General features: G+C 52.5%; 1 protein-coding gene across 1 annotated transcript; it reads left to right on the top strand.

Annotated features, from left to right (window-relative positions):
* The first annotated feature begins 1924 nt into the window (after nt 1–1924).
* ERN2 (endoplasmic reticulum to nucleus signaling 2) lies at nt 1925–25183 on the top strand. The gene is made up of 22 exons (XM_065919291.1): nt 1925–2008; nt 4323–4428; nt 4775–4808; nt 5032–5104; nt 10054–10126; nt 10233–10340; nt 10664–10765; nt 12055–12319; nt 14817–14895; nt 14988–15135; nt 15238–15359; nt 16039–16194; nt 16465–16633; nt 21405–21489; nt 21612–21801; nt 21883–21982; nt 22065–22264; nt 23722–23869; nt 23958–24085; nt 24606–24729; nt 24813–24880; nt 24971–25183. Exons 1-22 carry the CDS (start codon nt 1925–1927, stop codon nt 25181–25183), a joined length of 2775 nt encoding a protein of 924 aa, XP_065775363.1.
* The last annotated feature ends 41 nt before the right edge of the window (nt 25184–25224 follow it).

The raw sequence follows: 25224 nt of genomic DNA, 5'->3' as shown, positions 1-25224 counted from the left end.
GGAGGAGGAAATGGTAACCCACTCCAGTATTCTTGCCTGGAAAATTCCATGGACAGGGGAGCCTAGCAGTCTACAGTCCATGAGGTCCCAAAGAGTCAGACACTACTGAGCACACACATACCCACACCTCCACATCACACTAGGCGGTGGGAACCTCCCTAGCGCCCCCTCTGCCCAGACACAGCACGCAGCATTTCCATCCAGGAATTAAGACCCAGATCCCCTTGCACTTGGATCCCTCGTGTCTACGTGGGGGCCTGTCCTTGAGTGAAGGGGCTACAGAGTGGTCCCCCTTTCCCAGGGACTGCGGCATCTTCTCATCCCTTGCTTCTCCTTCCTCTTCGTGTCTGGAGACTCGGCTCTACTCTCATTATTCATTCTCTTAAATCTAGGTTCATGCCATGAGTTACAAAACTACTCAAAAGGTAAAAGAAGCTTCTTTTTCTCTCTTTCTGCTTCCTCATCCCTTCTCTGAGGCAATAGAGTCAGAACAGCCTCATTCAAATAGGCGAAGGGCTGTCAGGGGAAAAAGAAGCTCTGGTGGAGAAAACACTATTAATATTTCAACACAGTACCCACCAGACACATAGGCACAGGGAAAAAAATACTGGGGGAAATAAAACAGAATGTTAACAGAGATGCTGTGCTTCCGAGAGGTGAAAACATGAATGAGTTTTCTAATTCATATATTTTTCACAATTTTGCTAAGTTTGGTGAATGTGTTACTTATATCATCACATACACAAATTACCTAAACCAGTTCACTTGCTTGTGTTCTATGTAAATCAAATTTATCGCATGAGAAAGTCCCACGAACCCAAGCATAATTAAGAAACACAATGAACATTTTAAAACTGATGTACAGAGTACAAAATATAAAGCATAAAGGCAGGCTCACTCACTGGCTCAGTAGCTTGGGTTGGTTTCTAGAATGACAGTCACTTTTCTTATGACGTTAAGTTTATTATGCTGATGTGGGGGTCTTGGACCAGATAAGCATGAGGGAGTAACCAAGTGAACCAAAGGCTTCATGATGTACTTATTTCTAAAAGAAGTTTTGCACCATGAGGCAGTCAGGTTTTCCAAAGCTAACCATATTGATGGTTAGAGGATGTCTTAGATCTGGTAGGTTTTTAAAAACAAAGCCAGAGACAGGAGTTCTTGCTCAAGTGCTGGGGATGGGGAAACTATATGAGAAGGCAGTGACGGATTTCCATGGGATTTCCCAGGCAAGAATATTGGAGTGGGTTGCCATTTCCTTTTCCAGGGGATCTTTTCGACCCAGGGGATCCAACCCACATCTCCTGCATTGCAGGTGGATTCTTTACTCCTGAGTCAACAGGGAGGCCCATCTAACGCTTAGAAATCTGTAAGTATTGTGAAAACAGGGACTTTGTCTTTCCTGCTTCCCAGGCTGAGATTACACATTTAACTTAATTAATGTAACGTAATAAATATTTATTGAACGAGTAATTGATCTGTATTTCATCGTCTCTCAGTAGAGGCCACTAGCATAGTAAGAAACCGCACAAGCTCTGAGGTCAGGCATCTGAGTTCGAATCCGAGTTCGCAGCCTCAGTTTTTACCTTGTCAGTGCCGTGAAGAGTCAGTGAGTTAACGACAGATGTAAAAGCACTTAGTACAATATTGGCAGGTGGGAAATTCTCCTTAAGGGCCTCCGTGGGGAAAATGCCTTTCCCAGGAAAGCTCGGAGCCATCCCCCGCGGGGTGTCCGGGGGACGCGGGTGTGAGTGCGATGGGAAGGGCAGGGGAAGGAGGGGAACAGCCGCTGAGGTTGCGCCCCGGCCCCGAGCACCCAGCTGGCCCAGCCTGGGGCGGAGTCTCCCCCGGGCGGGCGGGCCGGGCGGTTCCCCGGAGGCACCGAGGGAGCGGGCCAGCCGTGCGCCCGCCGTCTACGCGGGCTATGGCGAGCGCGGCCCGGGGGTCCGGCCCGTGGCCCCCGCTCCTGCTCCAGCTCGCGGCGCTCCTCGGGACGCTCAGGCCCCAGGTGAGAAGCGGGCGGCCGCGGAGCCTCCAAGCTCGGGTCGGGGGCGCAGCCGTCCGGGGGTGCGGCGGGACCACAGCGGGCGCCTCGCCCTCCCCCGAGTCCGGGTGGCCCCAAGTCAGCCCCTGGCCGGAGAAAACCTCCTCGTCTGGGGGAGTTGCCAGTTGCCCCACGAGCTGCAGAGGAGACCCAGCACCCCGTCCCTCCTGCGGCGTGGGGGTGTGGGTCCAGGAAACAGCCCGAGGGAGGGGGCCCTCGCTTTCCTGCCGGGCCTCTTAAAACTTCTGGAACCCGGCTTCCTTGGAACTTTAAAGGTCCCCTGTGGAGGCGTGCGCCCACACACCCATTTTTACAGACACGTTCAGGCGGATCGCAGCGCTCCCCCTTACCAGTGACTGGACCCCGAATTTACAACTTCTGGGAGAAGTAAGCTGGACCTATGGGAATCTGGTTCCACCGTGCCCAGAGCGGAAAAGTCCAGAAATGCAGTGAGAGGGGAAAGCCAGAACTGCAATCCCCGAGGCTAACCTATACCCCCCAGAACAGTTACTGGGCTTCCAGAGGCAAGTGTGCCCAAGTGGCTTAGATGGTAAGGAATCTGCCTGCAGCCTGGGAGACCCAGGTTTGATCCCTGGGTCGGTAAGATCCCCTGGAGGAGGAAATGGCAGCCCACTCTGGTCTTTTTGCTGGGAGAATTCCATGGATAAAGGATCCTGGCGGGCTACAGTTCATGGGGTCACAGAGTCAGACACCACTGAGCAACTCACACACACACACACACACACAAAGGCAACACACACACACACACACACACACACACACACACACACGCAACTGCTCTTGCCACCCCAGGGCCACTTCCAGCTTGGGACCCACCCCATGGTTGCCATCTAGGAATGTGAGCATAGTGTGGCCAGATTGGGTGTTTCCAGTGGAAAAAAAAAATGAGAAAAAAAGCTAGAAATGACAAAAATTAGAAATCTTGACTTTTCAAGTCAAATCTTGACTTTTTCACTTTTTAAGTGAAATCTTCCCAGTTGTTAGAAACTGGTAGCTAACTGTAGACAAAATTTTAAACCCACTGATGATCAAACAAAACTCGACTGTGGACTCAGTCCGCAGCTTCTTGCCCAGGACAGTCTCCCTCCTGCCATGTGGCAGATACAAAACAGGGCGGAAAAAGAGAGGGCTCAGAGGCAGCTTCCTGACTCGACTCCCAAACCATTGGCTTGTCCCCAAACCTGAGGGTCCGGGGGCAGGATGTGGCCTTTGCAGAGGTGCGGCGGGGCCACCCGGATGTTAGAGTTCCTGCTAGGAGCTCAGCTCCACCCTGTTTGCTCAAGGAAGGGCTGGAGCAGGTGAGTTAGCCCAGCGGGGGCCAGACGCTAGGGCAGCGCCAGCCTCCCTGCCGTGGCCACCCCCAGCCTTGGTCCAGGGGGCCCCCTGGAGGCTGGCACCAAAAGTAGCTGGGCCGGTTTGGGGGGGCTCGGGGGGCGGGGAGGTGGGACGGGCGGGCAGAATGGGTCATCCCCAGAGAGGCAGACAGGGACGCAAAGGAGAAAGGAACCAGGGGCTGGAACCAGAGAGACGGTGGTTCAAGTCCCAGTCCTGCCGTTTATCTGTGTGGCTTTAGGCTAATTACCTAACCTTTCTGAGCCTTAGTCTCCTTCACCTATACAGTGGTAAGAATAATAGCACCGCTTCTGGACTTCTGTGGTGGTCCAGTGCTGACGACTCTGTGCTCCCAATGCAGGGGGCCTGGGTTTGATCCCTGATCAGAGAACTAGACCCTGCATGCCAAACCAAGAGCCCTCAAGTGAAAGTGAACGTGTTAGTCCCTCATGTCCAACTCTTTGCAACCCCATGGACTATAATCCTCCAGGCTCCTCTGTCTATGGAATTCTCCAGGCAAGAATACTAGAGTGGGTTGCCATTTCCTCCTCCAGGAGATCCTCCTGACCCAGGGGTTGAGTCTGGGTCTCCTGCATTGTAGGCAGATTCTCTTCTGTCTGAGCCACCAGGGAAACTCTCATGCTGCAACTAAAATCCAGCTCAGCCAAATAAAATTTTTAATAAAAGCATCAGTCTCTTAGGGAGGCTGTAAGAGTCACTGATGTCCTTTTGTAAAGGAGCCAGGCTTTCAGCTCCCACTGTCACCCCTCTCTAGGGTCTTGGAGATCAGGGGGTGGAGCCAGGAACTTTCCTAATCATCCAGCCTTCTTTCTGTTTCCCTCTGGGGGACAGTGAGTCCCTGCCTGGAACAAGGGCTAGGGTGGTCCCAGGCCTCTCAGAAGAGGTGGCTTTGTTTCCACTGCAGGTTCAGAGCTTCACTCCAGAGAACCTCCTGTTTGTGTCCACCCTGGATGGAAGTCTCCACGCACTGAGCAAGCAGACAGGAGACTTGAAGTGGACGCTGAAAGATGGTAAAGAAAGGCTGTCACCCCTCTCTCCTTGGACCTCAAGCTTGGGGAGGTCACCTCAGGATAAGAACATGGGGTCTAGAATCCAATATGCAGGTGTCTTCAGGCAGCGTTACCACTTAGCCAGGCTGTGTGGCCTTGGAAAAGTCACTTCGCCTCTCTGAGCCTCAATGTCCTCACCTGTAAAATGGGGCCAAGGGTGACGACACTACCTACAGGAGAGGTATTGCATTATGCTCATGACAAAATGCTTGCTTGGTGGCCGGCACACGCTAAGCACCAATGTGAGGTGTGCCTTTCAACGGAGAGTCTGGAGGGGATGCTCACGGCCGTGTACTTGTCCCTGCAGATCCCATCATCCAGGGGCCAATGTACGTCACAGAGTAAGTGGACTGGGCTCTCTCAAGGCATGGACAGCGGGGAGATGGGGAAGCAGGGTTGCCTGGAGGGGCAGGTGGGCTGGAAGGAAGGGAAGAGATTTGGGTCTGGAGCTCTGTGGTGCCTCCTGTGGGGGGGTTTTTTCCTACTGGCAGGGGAGTTGGAGGGAAGGGGCCCTCTTGGAATCAGGCGGCGTGCACCAACCTTCCCCCATTCCTCTGCCCACAGGACGGTCTTTCTCTCAGACCCAGCTGATGGCAGCCTGTACATCCTGGGGACCCAGAAACAACAGGGATTAATGGTGTGTTTCGCACAGTGCTTGGATGGGTGAGGGTCAGGGCTTCTGTTAGCCAGGGCACTGAGGGGGCTGTAGGGCCAGAATCTGAGTGTCCTGTGGAGGATGAAGTCTGAGAGCCCTAAGGTAAGGCTGTCTGGGGGGCCTAGCGATGTTGGGGGTGGGGGTGACTCTGGCTATATCTGTAGAGCAGGCTGACTCTCAGGTCTCTGAGAGCGCCAGGAGCTTCTCCAGGGCCTCTGAGGGGTTTTAGGGGAAATCTATGCATTAGTTATTGCTTAGTTGCTGTCATGTCCTACTCTGCAACACCACGGACCGCAGCCCACCAGGCTCCTCTGTCCTTGGGATTCTCCAGGCAAGAATACTGGAGTGGGTTGCCAAGCCCTTCTCCAGGGGATCCTCCCTACCCAGGGGTCGAACCTGCATCTCCTACATTGGCCAGTGGATTGTTTACTGCTGGAGAACCCGTGTATCAGTTACCTTTTGCTAAATAACACATCGCCCCAAAACTCAAACTTCAAATGCAGACCATTTTTTTAACTCACAATTTCATGGGGTGACAACTTAGGCTGAACTCAGCCGGGTGGTCTTGCTCAAGCATCTGTGGTCAGCTGTCGGTCATCTGGCTCTTTTTCTGAAAGCTGGTTGGTAGTTGGCTGGCTTTTGACAGGGGCCACTGGGCCAGGGGTCTCTCATCTTTAAGCAGACAAGCCTGGACTTGTGTACATGGTATCAGCAAGGGAGTCAGAAGCAGCAGGAGGGGGCAAGCCCAGGGCCTGAGCAGTTTTCAAGGTTTGCTCATTCTCCTATCCCTTGGTATCCACAGAGGATCAATTCCAGGTCAAGCTCCCATCACCAAAATCAGAGGGTGCTCAAATCCTTTATGTAAAACGGCACAGTATTTGCATATAACCTGAAGGTATCCTCCCATATACTTTAAACCATCTTAGATTACTTATAAGACCTAATACAATGTAAATGTCATGGAAGTAGCTGCCAGGTGTGTAGCAAAGTCCAGTTTTGCTTTTTGGAACTTTTGCAGCTTTTTTTTTTTTCCCCAAAAAAGTATTTTCAATCTGCAATTGGTTGAATCTGTGGGTTCGGAACCCCTGGATAGGGAGGCCGCCTGTATCACATTCGCTAATGTCTCATCAGCCAAAGCTGGTCACATGGCCAAGCGCAGAGGCCGGAAGTGTCAGAGCTCTGACTGTGCCATGGGAGGCCTGCCAGGACGGGCTTACTCTGTGATTAGGAAACTGAATTGATAAGAAATGTTGGTGTGCCCATGGTGTGTCCTACAGGCAGGCCCCAGCAAACAGAGAGCACACTCCTACTGGAGAGGTTAAGGATGTTTTATTAATGGGGTTACTTACAAAGATGGGCCTGTTGTTGTTGTTTAGTCATGTCTGACTCTGCAACCCTATGGACTGCAGCATGCCAGGCCTCTCTGTCCCTCACCATCTCTCCAAAACATCTCCCGAAGCTTGCCCAAATAGTACTGGAATGGGTTGCCATGCCCTCTTCCAGGCGATCTTCCCAACCCAGAGATAGAACCCAGGTCTCCTTCATAGCAGGTGGATTTTTTACTGTCTGAGCCACCAGAGAAGTCCAAGAATCTGGAGTGGGTAGCCTACCCCTTCTCCAGGGGAATTTCCCGACCTAAAAATTGTACCGGCATCTCCTGCATTGCAAGCGGATTCTTTACCAACTGAGCTACCCAGGGGGCCAAGGGTAGGAGACCAGAAGGCAGGGTGCCGAGTCCTATGGCCCGTACCGTGGAGTGCTATTTATCAGCTCTAAGCTGATGGGGGAAGCAGTTATCACTATCTGGAGCTGGAAGGGATTTGGGGAGAGGACCACGTGCCAGGAGACCTTTGGGGGAGAGGCACAGCCAGCCCACGATGACTCTGGGAGAGGAGCCCAGGGAACCCTCTCCCTGTCCCTGCCCCTTCCCTGATCCCCGCCCCACTGGAAGCCAGAGCACAGGGCGCCCATTGATGGAATCCACACAGTATGTCTCCCGGGAGAGAGGCAGAGAGCAGACCTCCTATTCATCCAGCTCCGGGTCCACCATCGGGTCTTATGGGGGCGGGTGTGGCTGTCGGTGACATCACTCCCCCTGCCTCTAGGATAGAGTCCAGTCGCCCCGACCAGGCACATCAGAGCCGGCGCACTCCTGCAGCCCCTTCACTCACCCACGGGCACCTAGGTGCACACACACGTGCACACACTCACACTGATTAATTAATTAATTAACACACCCAGATTTTCCCCAAAGGGTTCCAGACTGCCTGGGTTCCCGCTCGCTGCAGTCACAGCACACACATCCTCGTGGATCCACAGGACTTGCTCACTTGCTCACACCGTGTGACCCATGTGGGTCCCTGGGGGCTCTGTCCACTATGGTCCCCTGCAGACCCAAGCTGTCAGATGCTCCGTCTCAACCCGAACTTCTCCCACACCGAAGAGAGTGGAAGGTGACATGGTTTCTTCTGCGCCCTCCCTTTGGCTAAAGTGGGTTTCATGGCTGTGCCCATTTTAAGCAGCAAAAGACAGGTAATCTCACCAGGAGCCCAGAAGGAGAACCAGAATATTTGTGAAACATGCTCCCCCTCCCCAAGCTGTTTCCTATTCATCCCCCCAGGCCCAATTTAAAATCCAAACTCCTTCCCAACCCGTGATCTTGCCTCCAGCTTGCCTCCACTTCCGTCTGCCCTTCTCCATCCCACTCCCAGTGCACTGGCTGTTCCTCAAACTTGCCAGTTGGGCTCGCTGGTAGGTGACCCTGCCGGTGGTCTCAGCATTCTGTCCCTCTACCCTCCACGTGCTCCTGAACCTCACTACTCGCTTGGCTGGAGTTCTCACTCTCTAACCCCGCTATGTGAAATAGCATCTCTAATCACCCTCTATCCTAGTTTTCTGAGTTTGTTTTAATAACAGTTACCACCCCCCTGGTATTGTCGTTTATGTGTTTTTGTTTGTTTTTTATCACACACACCAGAAATGTAACTCTGTACAGATAGGCACATGGGCCCCAGCACCCAGCTAGTAATAGGTGAAATGACTGAATGAATGAATGAGCTACTGAACGTCTTCCTTCAGTCCTCCATCCCTCACACCTGCATCAGGTCCCCTCAGCTTCCGTGCTGTCCCATCACAGCACTGACCTTACACGCCGACTGTAGGTGTATCGCCTTCTTTTGTTGTCCGTCCTGACTCAGGACATGTTTGTGCCTGGGGCACTGTCTTCTAAGAGCTCTGTATGTGGAGTTTGGGGATGTTTTTCACTTTGATATAATTTCAAACCTAAGGAAAACTTGCAAGGATAGTACAGAGCAATTCTTTATTCCCTTTACCAGCCGCATCAATTTTTTTAACGTCTTATCACTTTCACTTTATTATTTTCTCTTAGTAGATAGATATAGACAGATAATATTACATGTGTGTGTGTGTGTATATATATATACACACACACACACACACACACATATATAAAGGGCTTCCCTGGTAGCTCATTTGGTAAAGAATCTGCCTGCAATGCAGATCCCGGTTTGATTTCTGGGTCAGGAAGTCCAGCTGGAGAAAGGACAGACTACCCACTCCTGTATTCTTGGGCTTCCCTTGTGGCTCAGCTAGTAAAGAATCTGCCTTCAATGTGGGAGACCTGGGTTTGATCCCTGGGTTGGGAAGATCGCCTGGAGAAGGGAAAGGCTACCCACTCCAGTATGCTGGCCTGGAGAAGTCCATGGACTATCCATGGGTTCGCAAAAGTCGGACACGACTGAGTGACTTTCACTTTCATATATATAAAATTCGTATTATTCTATCTTAATAGATATAGATAGATAATACTATAGATATATAGTTTATAGATATAGATAGATACTATTACATGTGTATATATAAAATTTCTTTTTCTGAACTCTTTGAGAAAGCGTTGCAGACATTCTTTCCCTTTATTCCTAAAGCATCATTGTGTATTCCTAAACAGGGACTTTCTCCTACACAACCTGAGTGTAAATTATCAAAATCAGGAGATTTAACATTGATGCAATAGTGTTATCTAACCCACAGTCCATATTAATTTTTCATTTTTAAAAGACTTTACTTACTTAATTATTTGTTTTTGGCTGTGTGGCAAGTGGGGCTACTCTCTGGCTGCATCTCACAGGCTCCAGAGCACTCAGGCTCAGCTGTTACAGGGCACGGGATTAGTTACTGTGGAGCATGTGGGATCTTCCCAGACCAGGGATCAAACCCATATCCTCTGCATTGGCAGGTGGATTCTTAACCATTGGACTGCCAGAGAAGTCCCGTATTAATTTTGTCGATGGTGTGCTTTATTGTTTTCAGTCCAGAACTTAAACCAAGACCACCCCTTGCATCTGGTCCTCATGTCTCTTGAAAGTGAAAGTGTCAGTCGCTAAGTCGTGTCCGACTCTTTGCAACCCCATGGACTGTAGCCCGCCAGCTCTTCTGTCCATGGAATTTCCCAGGCAAGAATATTGAAGTGGGTTGCCGTGCCCTTCTCCAGGGGATCTTCCTGACCCAGCGATCAAACCCGGGTCTCCTGCATTGCAGGCAGATTCTCTACCATCTGAGCCACCAGGGAAGCCAGCCTTGTCTCCTAGGTGTCCCTTAATCTGGCACAGGTCCCCAGCATCTCCAAGGCTGTCATGGCCACTGGAATTTTCAAGTCTCAGCAAGTATTTCTGAGGTTGTCAGTCCAGGAGCACATGATCAGGTGGCATCTTAGCGCTGGGGGTGGGATTTTCTGCAGCTCCTTTGGAGATCGTGTAGCAGAGTGGTTAAATGTTCGGGTTCTGGAAGCTGACTCTGCTACCTACAGCTGTGTGACATTAGCCAAGTTACTCAGCCTCTTGGGAAATGGATATGATCATCGTTGTGCCCAGTGAATAGGTTGCATGTGTTTCTTTGCTCCTCCCACTCCCCAGAGGCTGCCCTTCACCATCCCTGAGCTGGTTCACGCCTCCCCGTGTCGCAGCTCTGATGGCGTCTTCTATACGGGTAAGCACCCCTCCAGTCCCGTTGGGCCAGCGGGGCACGGCGCGGACAGGCTGCACACCCTCTCCGACTCACCAAGAGAGAGCGGGCACCCTTCCCACCTCCACAGGCCGGAAGCAGGATGCCTGGTTTGTGGTGGACCCTGAGTCAGGGAAGACTCAGATGACGCTGACCACAGAGCAACCCTCTACCCCCCGCCTCTACATCGGCCGGACGCGTGAGTCAGACCCCAGCTGCTCCCCAAGCTCTGGAAAGCGCCCGCTTTGGCTCTGTCCAGGCCTGGCAATTGCTCTGCACGCTGAGTTCAGGCCAGTCAATCACTCTGCCAGTCGACAAACACGTCACTGAGCACTGAACAAGGAGCCAGGGCCACGGCAGTAACGAAACAGACCTGGTTTCGGCTGCAGTGATGCTCACAGCATCTGGCTTCCAGGCTGGGTGCTCAGGAAGCCCCTGCCTCCACAGAATGATGTCCCCCGGGTGGGGGTGGAGGAGTGTCACGTGGGCATTCCTGGCAACCCTGCTTCTGGGTGTCCCCAGAGTACACGGTCACCATGCACGACCCCAGGACCCCGGCCCTGCGCTGGAACACCACCTTCCGCCGCTACTCCGCACCCCCCGTGGATGACTCGCCTGGTAAATGTGAGTGTCCCCCTGCCCTGGTCCCACTTTAGAGCAAGGTCCTCCACTCAAGGAACCCTGAGTGGCATCCACGACCAAGCCCCACCACATTCAGGCCCATCTGACCCCCTGGGGGACCCCACATACTGAACGATGCCCCCTTGATGGACAGCCTAAGTCACCCACTCAACACGCAGCCTGACTCTCCGGTACCCTGAGAAGTTCTTAGCATCCTGACTCCTTCACACATCCCGTGAGCCCAGCCAGGTCACTCCGGGTGCTGCCCGCACCCCAAGTGACCCCAAGCAACCCCTGCACACCTGAGCAGTCCCCGTGTGTCCCAACTGACCCCCAGTGTTGACGGATCCCTGAGAGATGACCCTGAGTGACTGTCCCCAGAGTCACCACCCCCCCTTGATACAATGACTGCCCTTCCGTGTGTGGGTATGCTTCCCAAAACTGTACAAAATGGTAGATTTTAATTTTGGGTAATATAATATTACAAAGAAATTACTTTTCTTCTGTTATTGTTCGGCTCAGTCATCTTCATATATACTTAATCCATAGTAGTCACTGGTATTATTTCATTTCCTTCTGTTTTGGGGGGGTTTTTTTTCTTCATTTCCCTTAGTATATCAATATCTTTGTTACTGGTTTCTAAGAACTCATTTATGACTAAGGGTGTCAACCTTTTGTCATGCAGTGCAAATGAAACACCGTATTTTATTGTCATCAATTTACTCTGGTATTTGGTATTTTGGTTGTGTATTAAAATATAATCATGTTGTGTTTAAAAAAGTAATAGTAACTGCCATTCCCAAATGCCTGAATGACCCCGAAGGTGCCCTAGGCCACTCTCAGATCCTGACTCCACCATTCCACCTGAGAACTCACACAGGCAACCCTGACACATCACAGCCGACACCCACAAGGCCCCTAACTGAACCCCCTTCACATTAAATGACTCCCATGTTACCCACGTGTCCAGACCACCCTGACTGACCAACAGCCAGACCATGACTGACTCCCCCACATCCTAAGTGACAAGGACTGATTTACACACCGGAGTTCCTTTGGATGACTCCAGCTCACCCCTACATCTTCCACAACTGTCCCGTTGAGCCTGATCAAAGTGACCCAGGGAACGTCCCATGTCCCGGTAACCCTGCAGGTGATCTCTCCCAACCTCCACACGCGTGGGGGGCCCTGCGGACAGCCTGCCCTCAAAGCGGCTTCCCCACCCAAGATGCTCCAAAGTGCCTCAGGGCAGGACGCCCTGACCACACCTCTGCGACCGTCTTTCCCGGCAGACATGAGCTACCTGGCATCCTGTGGAATGGGGCTGCTGCTGACCGTGGACCCAGGAAGCGGGGCGGTGCTATGGACGCAGGACTTGGGCGTCCCTGTGGTGGGCATCTACACGTGGCACCAGGAGAACCTGCGCCAGCTACCCCACCTCACGCTGGCTCGAGACACCCTGCACTTCCTCGCCCTGCGCTGGGGCCACATCCGACTGCCAGCCTCAGGCCCCCAGGACACAGCCACCCACTTCTCCGCCTTAGACACCCAGCTGCTGTAAGTACCCATGTCTGGGGGCCGGGGAGGAGCTTCTGGAAGCCCAGGTGTAGCCCAGGTCCAACAGGTGTGATATCCAACCATGATACAACAGTACAGCTGAACCAAGGATCACAATATTTCAAGCAGTTTGGTAAATAAGCAGTGCTCTGCATGTGCTCCCAGGACCCCTGGATAGCCTCACCATTCAGCAGCTAATGGGGTAAAATCTGGCCAGGGAAGGGCCTCCATATCTCCACCCCAGTGCTGCAGCTGGCATCTGTTCTGATTGGTAGGTACTATGTGTTTATTGGGGCTTTCCCGGTGGCTCAGTGGTAAAGAATTTGCCTGCAGTGCAGGAGATGCAGGAGATGCGAGTTCCATCCCTGGGTTGGGAAGATCCCCTGGAGGAGGGCATAGCAACACACTCCAGTATTCTTGCCTGGAGAATCCCATGGACAGAGGGGTCTGGTGGGCTACAGTCTATAGGGTTGAAAGGAGTGGAACACGCATGAAGGGACTAAGCACAAAGGCACATGTGTTTATTGATTTTTAAAAACCTTAAAAATGACCCTTCCTTGTAACACCGAATACCTTAGTGTCCCCATCTTGGGGAGCCAGGAGACAGACTGGGAAAACCAGGGATTATCCGTTCATTCAGTTGGTTCTCCAAATATTAATTGAGCACTTCCTACATAGCAATCACTTGCTAGACTCCGGGAGTACAGTAATATAGCCAGTGTTCCGACCTACAGAAATCTCAGAACCTAGTGCAAGAGACAGGTGTGTAAAGAGGTAATCATGATATGGTATGACAGGGGATGAGATAAGAGAAGTATAGTGTATCATAAGAACGTATAAAAGGGCACCTAAATCAAGACTGGGGCAGGAGGCAATCATAGAAAGTTTCCTAGAGGAAGGGACATACAAGTTGAAACCAAAAGGGTGAAATGAAAACAAGAGACAGATCACGGCAACCAGGAAACAGAGTCAGTTAGCAAAACAAGGCTGAAGCACAGCTCTGGAGCAGAGAATAAGGTCTGAGGCTGTTAAACAGGGATCTTATCAGATCATTTGAAGGGTTTAGGAGAAGGTTAAGGAGAAGCTATTAGAAGATTTTAGATAAAGAAGTGATTTGATCATATTTTCATTTCAGAAAGATAACTGACTATAGTGTAAAGAGTGTCTTAGTCTTGTAGGGAGGAAGCAGGCACAGAACATTGCATTAGTTTAGGCAAAAGACGAAGACACTCTGGACTAGGACAGAAACACTGGAGATGGAAATAAGTGGAGGCTAACAGTCAAGGCTACGGTTTTTCCAGTGGTCATGTATGGATGTGAGAGTTGGACGGTGAAGAAAACTGAATGCTGAAAAATTGATGCTTTTGAATTGTGGTGTTGCAGAAGACTCTTGAGAGTCCTTTGGACTGCAAGGAGATTCAACCAGTCCATCCTAAAGGACATCAGTCCTGGGTGTTCATTGGAAGGACTGATGCTGAAGCTGAAACTCCAGTACTTTGGCCACCTCGTGCCAAGAGTTGACTCATTGGAAAAGACCCTGATGCTGGAGGGATTGGGGGCAGGAGGAGAAGGGGACGACAGAGGATGAGATGGCTGGATGGCATCACCGACTCGATGGACATGAGTTTGAGTAAACTCTGGGAGTTGGTGATGGACAGGGAGGCCTGGCGTGCTGTGATTCATGGGGTCGCAAAGAGTCAGACACGACTGAGCGACTGAACTGAACTGAACAGATATTAAGAGGGAAAGATAGTATTTGGTGATTAGAAAGTTTGATGATTGTGAGCAAGGAGTCACCAATTACCCTCAGGTTTCTAGAAGCACATGAGTGCTGTTGTTTTCCAAGGTAGGGCGCACTGGAGGAGGAATTAGGGGAGGAGGAGGAATAGAAGGAAGAAGAGGGGAGGAGGAAGAGAAGCAGGTAAGGAATGAGGTGATGAGTTCAGATTTAGAAAACTGAGCTCCTAGAAGAGGTCTGGGCTAGAAATAGATTTAGAAGCAGTGACTATAGAATTTGTATCGTTAGCTTTTGCTATATAACCAATCACTCCCAAAATTTAGGGTTTCAGAATGAACAGTCCTTATTTTTCAAGATTCTGTGGGTCAGCTGAGTGGTCTTCTGGTCTGGGCAGCCAGCCGGCGGCTTGGCTGAGCCTGGACAATCTAGAATGACTTCACTCACCTATCTCGTAGTTAGTGGACTATTTGGCCTATGGGGTATCGAATAAGTTCTCTCATACCCCCACACAGTAAGCTGGTTTTCCTCTTGTGGTAGCCTCGGGGTTCCAAAGAACCCCATGAGAAGGCAAGGCCCGATGCACAAACATTTCTCAAGCCTCTGATTGTCTCATTTGGTATCATCTCATTGGCCAACGCAAGTCACGTGACCCAGGCCGGAGTAAGTGTGGGCGGGGACAACGTAAGATCACCAGTACTATGGGACTGAAACCGCCCACCTCCATCACTCATTCTTCTCCCCTTTCCTCTCCCCCACTAGGATGACACTGTATGTGGGAAAGGATGAAGCTGGCTTCTATGTCTCTAAGGCACTGGTTCACACTGGGGTGGCCCTAGTGGTGAGAAAGGGCCTCTGAGGGGCTGGAAAGAGGGGATGAAGCAGGAGAGAAGCCCCCCGCCACCACTCATGACTCCCCATCTTCTGCCACAGCCTCGTGGACTGACCCTGGCCCCCACCGATGGCCCCACCACAGAGGAGGTGACAGTGCAAGTCTCAGGAGAGCGAGAGGGCTCACCTAGCACTGCTGTCAGATACCCCTCAGGCAGCGTGGCCCTCCCCAGCCAGTGGCTTCTCATTGGTGAGACCCCTTCCACCCAAACTGAAAGGACCTGTGAACCCAGCTTCTGAGCTAGCAGGCTGAGGTCACCTCCAGCCCACTGACCCTGTCCCTGCCCCTTAGGACACCATGAGCCACCCCCGGTCCTGCACACCACCATGCTCAGAGTCCATCCCACCCCAGGGAGTGGGGCTTCTGGGACCAGACCCTCAGAAAGCATCCAGGCTCCAACTCTCTTCTTGGAGGTCAGTGCTCGATGGGCAGAGGGCCTGTGGGGAGATGCCACAGGGGTGGCAGCCCTTGGACCTTTTCCTTAGACTTCTAGGCATAACATTTGAGGTGGGTCAACTGACCTCACAATTTCTCAGAAGAAATACTTCTTTTGTTGTTATTGCCAGAAAAAGTGTTCCAAGTGTCAAAAAGGTATTGGTTATCTAAATTGTGAAACACGGTTTTCTTTATTCTTCAGTTTAGAGGTGGCAAAAGATTTATCAAGTGAGAAAATGAAAATGGAAAAACTATAAAAGTATGCCCTCCTGGGAGAGGACTGGACAAGAGTCACTAGTAGTTCAAGGTTAGAAGGAACAGGCATGCTCTCTTCTCAAAATGACATAATTCTCAAATCTGCTTGCTCATCAGAATCACCTAGGAGCCCACTCCAACCTCACTGAATTCAGAATCTCTGGAGGTAGATATTTGTATTTTTTGGTGAAATCCAAGAGTATCAGGGTTTTTTAGTGACACCCCAGGTCTCCTGGGGCACACGATTTCCGGGCACCATGGAGAGTGCCAGGTTCACCATCATGTAGCCCACTCACTCTCCACCCGTTCAAGCTAAGCCCAGCCCTGTACTTCGTGATGAAGAGGGGTTAGGGGTTCCATAGCAGGAGAGGCCACTGAGAGTGAAAGCCCCTTGGTCCTCAGCTACTGAGCCTGAGCCGGGAGGAAACTCTGAACCTGGAGCTACATCCTGAAAAGAAAACCTCAGAGCTGTATCCAGGCCTGGGACCCCAAGACCTGCTGGCAGCCAGTCTCACTGCTCTCCTCCTGGGAGGATGGATTCTCTTCCTAATGAGGCAGGTAAGCCCATCACCTCCGACCTCAGGTGCATCTTACGGTCTTCCTAGAGGAACTCTGCTCCTCTCCAAGACCACTTAGCGAGTTTCTCCCTCACCCAGGTCCAGTTCTGTCCCCTGCCTTCCTCTTAGCAGCTCCCAGGCCCTCGATACTGTGCTCTTTATGCCAGTGCTCCAGGGACCGGCCGTCTCAGGCACAGCCTCTGGGCCCATCGTGGGGCAGGGCTGGCCAGGGAGGGCCGAGCCCGCATAGGTCCTCATGTTTCAGCAGCAGCAGCAGCAGCAGTTGGCAGAGAAGCAGCAGCACCAGGCCCCCCTGGCACTTGCAGGCCCTTCTCACATCTCTCAGGATGCTCAGCTCCAGCCCTCCAACACCACCCTTCAGAGCCAGAAGAGGCTTCAGAGTCCCCCAGAGCAAGGCCAGCCACTGGAAGACCCTGAAGGTGAGCTCACGTGAACAAGAAAGGACAGTATCAGGGACAGAAAAGAGAGGAGCAGGTTTAACTCTAAAATCCGATTATTGGAAGGCCCTATAGTGGGATTGCTGTTGTGCAGTTGTGTCTGACTCTTTTGTGACCCCTTGGATTGTAGCCCACCAGGCTCCTCTGTCCATGGGATTTCCCAGTCAACAATGCCGGAGTGGGTCGCCCATTTCCTTCTCCAAGGCTTCTTTCCGACCAGGGATCCAACCCACGTCTCCTGCCTTGGCAGGCGGATTCTTTACCACGAAACCACCAGGGAAGCCGATCCTAAATGACTTAATAGGAGATAACTTTGAATAGTGCCTGCTGTGTAGTTGAGCCCTCTAGAAATGTTTGCCGTCATTTTTACTGTTGTCATTATGTTCAGGGACCCTGGATACAGATAGAACTGGTGTAGATCTAAGTCCACTAACTGTTAATTTTGATAAATTGCCTGACTCCTCTGAGCTTCAGTTTTCTCATCTGTCAAGTGGGAATGATAACACCAACTCCATTACATCACCTCATATGACAGGTTTACCATCACCACGATTATTAAATCTTACCAAGCTGATGTTATTAATATGTGTTAAAATAATATCATATTTGGTAATAATAATAATAATAGTAAATTACCTAGGTACCCTTTGGTTCCTTTTCTCTTTAGGGCTTTTTATTTTTTAAACATTTTTCCTCTCTTCTCTCAATTTCATCCTATAAAGAAGCCCTTTCAAGCTTCCTCTGGAATCTGTGGGGTGCCCCAGGGGAACTTCCATGTGCTTTTATTGGTCAGTTCAGGCTACTTTCCTGCTTCTTTGGCTCTGCTCAAGCCACTGCCTCCTACCTTGGAGCTACTCTGCTGCATCGCTAACTCAGCCTGAAGTCCGCCCCACATTTGGTAGGATGCTCCCATGCTGCTTCCAAAGTTGCCCCTGTGTTCGCCACCCCTCCCCCACCCAGTGCTGTGAGGAAAGCAGCTTCCTTCCTGGGGGCTCAGCTCCTGTAGAAAGCCCCCCACGGCAGAGTTGCCTGAGCCCTGAAGGTTGCAGTTCTGGTCACTTTACTGGCTCTGGGTGGTTCCACATAACACTCACCCCATTGCACCCTGAAACACTCCTCCTTGGACCTTCTGACTCAAGCCGAGTCTTTCCCCAGAGGACCCAGACTCCACATCGTTCCAGTTGGTTCCTGTCAAAAAACCTTGCTGTTCCTCCCCCCATCATCCCGAAGTTGTCCCTCACCACCACGGTCTACTAGACCCAGTTACTGACGGGATGGAATTCCTTCCCCCAGACATCTCCTCAGTCCCCTCGTGGGTCTGTAGATACCACTAACCCACAGAGGAAGAGAATACAGGAGGTTGAATTCCAACCCTGGTTCATCCAGGCCCCCTGTTACATGAAATACCTAAACTTCTTTACTCACTATGAGAAAACAATCAAAGTAATATCAGTGCTTCAGGACAAGAATCCAAGGGAATAAAATACCCAGCTAGAGCGTGGTCATTTCGTGACAAAACTCAATGGTAACAATCTCTATATAGTATTGAGTTCCCTCTGCACTTTAAAAGAAACCTTTCTATTTCTTTACTTTCTTTAAAGTTTTAGTAAACTTTCCTTTGGTTTTTTCATAACTTCTGGGAAAGCATGGAAAAGAATGGTAATCATCAAGTGCCATGATGATTAAGTGCTGTGATGATTAAGTGCAGTGATGAATGCTGTGATGGGGATGGGAGGATTCAGGGAGCTGTAGGAACATAGAAGAGGGTCATGGAGCTCCGATGTGGGGACATGGGAAGTGTCCTCAAAGTGAAGTCTAGGCTGTGATCCCAAAGAGAAGAAGGAATTACCCACAGGGCGGAGTGGAGCAGGAGCCTTCCAAGTGGCCCCAAGAGCACAGGTGAAGGTTCAGAGATGCAAGAAAGCCGGGTGCACATTCTGGAAACTGAAAGGAGGGTTGCACACTCATGCTCACAGGTGGGTCAGGTGAATAAAGCAAAGAAGTGAAGCAGTCACACAGGAGAGAGAATAGGGAGTGGTGGGACCTGCAGCAAACAGGAGAACGGGTGCTCGGGCTGAGCCTGCCTTGCTTGCTGCTGCAATCTGCACCCAGAGCTTGACCCAGGAATTATCTGTTGAGTTAGTGACTGACACTGGCCACCAGAGATTCTTAAACAGAGCTCTCAACTCAATAAATATATGCAGAGTGAATATGTGCTGAGCAGGTGTGAGGGACAGACGGAGTTAATGGCTGGGACTTGCCCATCCAATATGCAGCAATTTGGAGTCCAGTGTATCGAAATCTTTCCTGCAGGGAGAGTCAAATAAACACATGTGGCAGATGGCAGGAAAGCTTCGAGAACCACTCTCCAAAAAAGCCCTCTACACCTGTGGCAGCCCCTAACGTGTTCTCAGGACCTCTGCGTCAGGAACTCTGACCTTGGAACCCTTGGTCCTCCTCTTGGTGCAGGGAAAGGAATGTTCCTCAGGACAAAATCGGCAGTGGAGTTCTGCCCCACTCTCATGTAACCTCCACAAATGCATCTACACGTGCTTGGCAGCGTGTCCTCTAGGACTACTAGCTACATGGTACATTCAGCAGCAAGTGGGCACAATCAAGCCTGAGCCAGCTAAAACTGAGAGCTAACATTTATATAGCACTTACTGTATACCGGGTCCTGTTGTAAATATTGTGCATGTGTGAACTCATATTCATGAGGTGGATAATACTATCATTATGCTGATTTTATGGAAGAGGAAACTGAAGGCAGAAAGGTTGATGACACTCCCACCCCAGACTCACAAAGCCAGTAAGTAGCAGCTCGGGAACTCAAAAGCAGGTCAACTTTGGGATGGTATCTCTGTTTGAATTTTGGCAATGCCCATGAAGTAGGTAACCAGCTTGAATGGTTTCCCAACCCGTGTAAAAGAAGCAACACAGTGCATCTCATATTCCTGGGGATCTCAGAGGCGATTCTGACCATACATCACTTCCCCACCGTGTGACGACTTTTAATTCCTTTAGAACTTCGCCTGTGTTTGTTGCTTCTCTGTTATCATGATATAGAAGGCCGAGCAAATGATGGTGAAAATGTGTGTGCAGACTGAGCCTCCTGATTCATTATTTCTGCATTCAAGAACTTCATGGCCAGAAGTCTGGCTTCCCTCCCAGCCCTGAGGGTCCTCCTGAATCTAGAGTTAGTTCTGAATTTAACCCAGAAAGCACGTAGTGAGTGTTCATCTCACGTGGAGGGCATCTAGGCAGGGGAGGCAGACATGTAAAAAGACAGGAAACCAGAACCAAGCGAGTGGTACAGAGTGGTACAAAAGAGGAGCCGGAAGAGCTCAGAGACCCTCAGCTGGAGCCAGCTGAGCAGGGTTTGTTCAAACAGGCTTTCCAACAACGCTGCCCCTGCTTTCTGAGCTGCCGGAGAGACAGGCCCAGCTTACTGGTGTGTGATGTGCTTCCAGCAAGCCTCAGGACCACACTCCTAAGAGTCCAGGGTATACACATTTCACTTACTGCTTGCATTTCATCAGCAGAGAGTGTTTAAGCAAATAACCTAGAGCAGTGCTGAGCTTAATACTTAAAACTTTGCTCACAGATCCCTGACGCTGATTTTCTTTGCTTTTCCTAGAGCCGATTAGAGAGACTAAAGCTGGCAGCTCTTCCTAGGGAGAGTGTTCTCAGGGCCACGGAAGGGCACACAACTCCAGGGGCACCAGATACACTTAGCTGTGTGCATGGGGCCCCCTGGAGCTGAGCAGGAGCCTGCCCCGTGCCTGGGTCATTGTGAGGGGTCTCTCCCAGGTGACCCAAAAGGAAGAGCAGTAACTGCCCAATTCCTCCACTCACCTGAGCCAATCCCATCCATCCCTTTAAAAAAAAAAAAAATTATTTTTGGCTGTGCTGGGTCTTCATTGCTTCTGAGGCCTTCCTCTAGTTGCTGCAAGCAGGGGCTACCTCTCTAGTTGCGGTGCACGGGCTTTTCACTGCTGTGGCTTCTCTTCTTGCAGGGCACGAGCTCTAGGCGCATGGGCTCTGTAGTTGCAGAGCGTGAGCTTACTTGTCCTGGGGCATGTAGAATCTTCCCAAACCAGGGATCAAACCTGAGTCCCCTGCACTAGGCAGGCGGATTCTTAACCGCTGGACCACCAGGAAAATCCAACCCCACCCTTCGTAACAGGAAGCCAAGGCCTTCTGGGGGCTCCTTGCTGCCCTGGAACTAATTCTAGACAGTTTAGCATCCACATGCCCACTGCTCCCCAGCCCCCTCAATCCCCACCCAGGACAGTCTTTTCTGCCACAGCCTTCACCTTCATCATGCTTCTGGCTGCCAAAATTCACTTTCCTATTTGGATCTAATACCTCAGTCGAAAGGGTTTATATATTAGTAACTGATGGAGGTGGGGAAAGGAAAGAAACCTGGGCAGAATATGCCAGAAGAGGGAAAATGATGAAAGAGGACAGCAGAGTAGACCTCGTCCTCACCCTTTTTTCCATTACTCCTCACAGTAATATTATGCAGGATCATTGACATAGTCCCACTTTACAGATGAGAAAACCAGGGCGCCGCGGTTAGGTTACTTGCCTGGAGTAAGCGGTAGCCTGAGGCACTGGGCCTTGTCTGGCGCCCGGCGGGGCATGGAAGCGGGAGGCCGGAGAAAGACCGAGGTTGGGGGGATGGGTCTGGACTGGGCAGGGTGGCGGCTGTGGGCAGAGTCCCCCTGAGACTCCCACTCCTCTCCCCCAGCCGAGCAGCTCACTGTGGTGGGGAAGATCTCCTTCAACCCCAAGGACATCCTGGGCCGAGGGGCTGGTGGGACTTTTGTCTTCCGGTGAGTGGCAGCCAGGAGCTGGGCTGAGGTGGCCACTATCCCTTGGAGAGCCCCGCTTTAAAGAACCCCCAAGGCGGGCGTGGATCCTAATGATTCCATCTGCCCTCTGGATCTCCACCCAGGGGACAGTTTGAGGGGCGGGCGGTGGCGGTCAAGCGGCTCCTCCGTGAGTGCTTCAGCCTGGTCCGGCGGGAGGTGCAGCTGCTGCAGGAGTCAGACAGGCACCCCAACGTGCTCCGCTACTTCTGCACCGAGCGGGGACCCCAGTTCCACTACATCGCCCTGGAACTCTGCCGGGCCTCGCTGCGGGAGGTGAGGCCTGCGCTCCGGGGTGGGAGCGGGGCCGGGGGTCCTGGGCTGCAGGCTGACGCTCTGCCCCTCACTGCTCCCCAGTACGTGGAACACCCGGAGCCGGACGGCTGGGGCCTGGAGCCCGGGACGGCGCTACAGCAGCTGATGGCGGGCCTGGCTCACCTGCACTCCTTGCACATAGGTACCGGCGCCTCCCGGCCTCCCTCCAAGCCCCTGCCTGCCCCCCTCAGCCCTCAGCTCTCAGCTCTACTCTGCTCTCACAGTGCACCGCGACCTGAAGCCGGGCAACGTCCTCATTGCGGGGCCTGACAGCCAGGGCCTGGGCAGAGTGGTGCTCTCAGACTTCGGCCTCTGCAAGAAGCTGCCCACCGGCCGCTGCAGCTTCAGCCTCCGCTCTGGCATCCCGGGCACAGAAGGTTGGATGGCACCCGAGCTCCTGCAGGTCCCGCCTCCAGACAGCCCTGTGAGTCCTGCCCCAGGCTGCAGGCAGGCCTCCCCGCCCAGTGTCTCTGCTGCCTGGGCTCTGGATCACCCGCTCTGTGGCCTTCAGTGACTCCTCCTGGCCTGTTTCTTCATCTGTAAAGTGGGGATAACGCCTCCCTTTTTCCCCTAGGGTGGTGGTTCTCAACCAGGGGAGACTTTTGCCATCACTGGGCAATGTCTGGAGACATTGTGGGTTTTCTCACTTGGTGGGGAAAGGGAAGTTGCTGCTGCCACCTGGGGGCAGAGGCCAGGGATGCTTGTGAGACACCCAATGCGCAGGACCAAGAATTATCTGGTCCAAAATGTCAAGCCCTGAGGTTGAGAAGCACTGAGCTAGAAAATGGTTTTCATTTCTACTGTGCTGTAGTCACTGAGGAGCTTGAAAAAATTCAGGTGCCCAGGCCCTATACCCAGTAACTGACCCCCAGTGACTTTACTGTGAAGCCAGAGTGGAGAGCCACCCAGATTGGAGGGTTTGGGGGAGCGTTTTCCCAGGTGGCGCTAGTGGGAAAGAACCTGCCTGCCAATGCTGGAGACTTAAGAGATGCAGGTTCAATCCCTGGGTCAGGAAGAACCCCCTGGAGGAAGAACTGGTAACTCACTCCAGTAGTCTTGCCTGGAGAATCCCACAGACAGAGGAACCTGGTGGGCTACTGTCCATAGCATCATTAAGAGTCGGGCACGACTGAAGTGATTTAGCCCACACACACACACATGAGCTAATATAACTGTCACAAAACAGTTTCTGACCCCCAGAGGCACTTGGAGACCCAGGATCATAGATTTTTGAGTCAGTGTTCAGAGGGAAGTCATAGGCATGGATGAGAGAAACACACGAGGAGACCAGAGTCACCCCCATTCTTGAAGTGGAGAGCTAGAAGTGGCAACGTGGAGGCCCAAGAACCAGGGCGCTCATGTTAGGAGCCTGTGCGGGTTTTGAATTTTTAAATTTGCAGCCACCATTTCAACTTCTGGGAAATTCCACATTAAAGTCTAGATTTCTGGATTCTTTCACAAAATCAAAAGCTCTGCAACCCTAGAAAGTCCCCTGTAGGCAACCAGCTGCAGCTGTGTTGCCAGTGGCCACCTATGGACAGGGCTGGTACCAGATCCCAGTCCGCAATGCTGCCTTATTGCCTCATGCCCAGCCAGTTTCACTCGAATGTGTCAGCATCACCCACCAGACCTGGAGGAATAACGCGTGGAGAACCTAAACTAGAGGCTCAGTGGGGGCAAAGACTGGATGAAAACCACGCATCTCTTTCACCAGTGCAGAGCGGAGGGAGTGTAGGGTCATGAAGATGCCTCTTGGGAAGCATCCTTGAGTTCTAGCCTGAACCAAATCCTGGGCTGCCGCCCCAGCCCCGGGCAGAGTGCAGCCAGGCAGACTTCCTGGAGCAGAGCCCTCCTCCTCATCTCTGTCCCTCTGGCCCCCAGACCAGCGCAGTGGACATCTTCTCTGCAGGCTGTGTGTTCTACTATGTACTTTCTGGTGGCAGCCACCCCTTCGGAGAGAGTCTTTATCGTCAGGCAAACATCCTCGCGGGGCCTCCCCGTCTGGCTCACCTGGAGGAAGAGGCCCACGGTGAGGGGGACCTGGGCTGGCAGAGGAGGGGGTAAGCAAGGCAGAGGCTGGGGGGGCTTGAAACCACTCCTCCCTCTCGCCCCTGCAGACAAGGTCGTCGCCCGGAGCCTGGTGGAGGCCATGCTCAGCCCCCTGCCGCAGGCTCGCCCCACCGCTCACCAGGTGCTGGCCCACCCCTTCTTCTGGAGCAGAGCCAAGCAGCTCCAGTTCTTCCAGGTCAGTTGGAAATCTGGAGAGAGGCCGCAGGGAGTTTGGGTTCTGAGCAACAAAGGAGGCCAGATTGGCTGCAGGAAGGAGACTCATCTATATGTTCCAGGCAGCCCAGCTTCTTGATCTAAACCAAGACAGAGCCCAGCCTCCCACACGCTGCCCTCTCAGCCCTGCACGGTCTCCTCAGCACCGCTTTCCAGGCCCAGCTGCCCCTGGTGTGAGGACATACTTCATGCCTTTCAGCCCTAGTTGTCGCTCATGCTATTCTCATGCCCAGACAGCACATTCCACTTCTGTGACCTTGAGTCGCTGAGCCTGTTTGCGTGTCTGTAAAATGGGGAAAACAGCAGCTCTGTCACAGGTTGGATTAGCCCCTGCATAGCAGAGAAGCTCCACCCGACAGGAGGCAACAATCCTTCACCATGAGCCGGGCAGCTTTGGCTGCTGCACGCCCCCAGCCATTGGACCCTCCTGGCCTGTGGCCTCCAGTCCCGGTCAGGAGGCTCAGAAGCTCTGTGGGTCCTAGGATGTCAGCGACTGGCTGGAGAAGGAGCCTGAGCAGGGGCCCCTGGTGACAGCGCTCGAGGCGGGAGGCTCCGAGGTGGTCCGGAGTGACTGGCACAAGCACATCTCGGTGCCGCTGCAGACAGGTAGAGGCCAGACTTGGGGGGCCCGGGAGGCCGAAGGGATGCCCCAGCAGGGATGGCTGTGCCAATGCCTTCCCTGCCCACAGATCTGAGAAGGTTCCGGTCGTACAAGGGGACGTCGGTGCGAGACCTGCTCCGTGCTGTGAGGAACAAGGTGTGTTCCGGGACTCGGGAGGGGCCTGGACGGTGGGGAGGCCTGAGGTCTGGCCCGGCTGAGCCCCGGCTCTCTGCTCCGACCCTCCAGAAGCATCACTACAGGGAGCTCCCGGAGGAGGTCCGGCAGACGCTGGGCGCTGTCCCCGACAGCTTCGTCCAGTACTTCACCAACCGCTTCCCGCGGCTCCTGCTACACACGCACTGCGCCATGAGGAGCTGCGCCTCCGAGAGCCTCTTCCTGCCTTACTATCCGCCGGCTGCAGGGGTCGGGGGGCCGAGCCCAGGGGCGGCGGGGAGCTGAGCCTTCCCGGGTCGACAGACCAGCAGAGGCCAGGCCGCTGG

Source organism: Muntiacus reevesi, chromosome 2 (genome assembly GCF_963930625.1).
Source record: "Muntiacus reevesi chromosome 2, mMunRee1.1, whole genome shotgun sequence".
Classification (NCBI taxonomy): Eukaryota; Metazoa; Chordata; class Mammalia; order Artiodactyla; family Cervidae; genus Muntiacus; species Muntiacus reevesi.
Note: the sequence above shows the minus strand (reverse complement) of the source record. Positions and strands in the feature narration are given on the sequence as shown.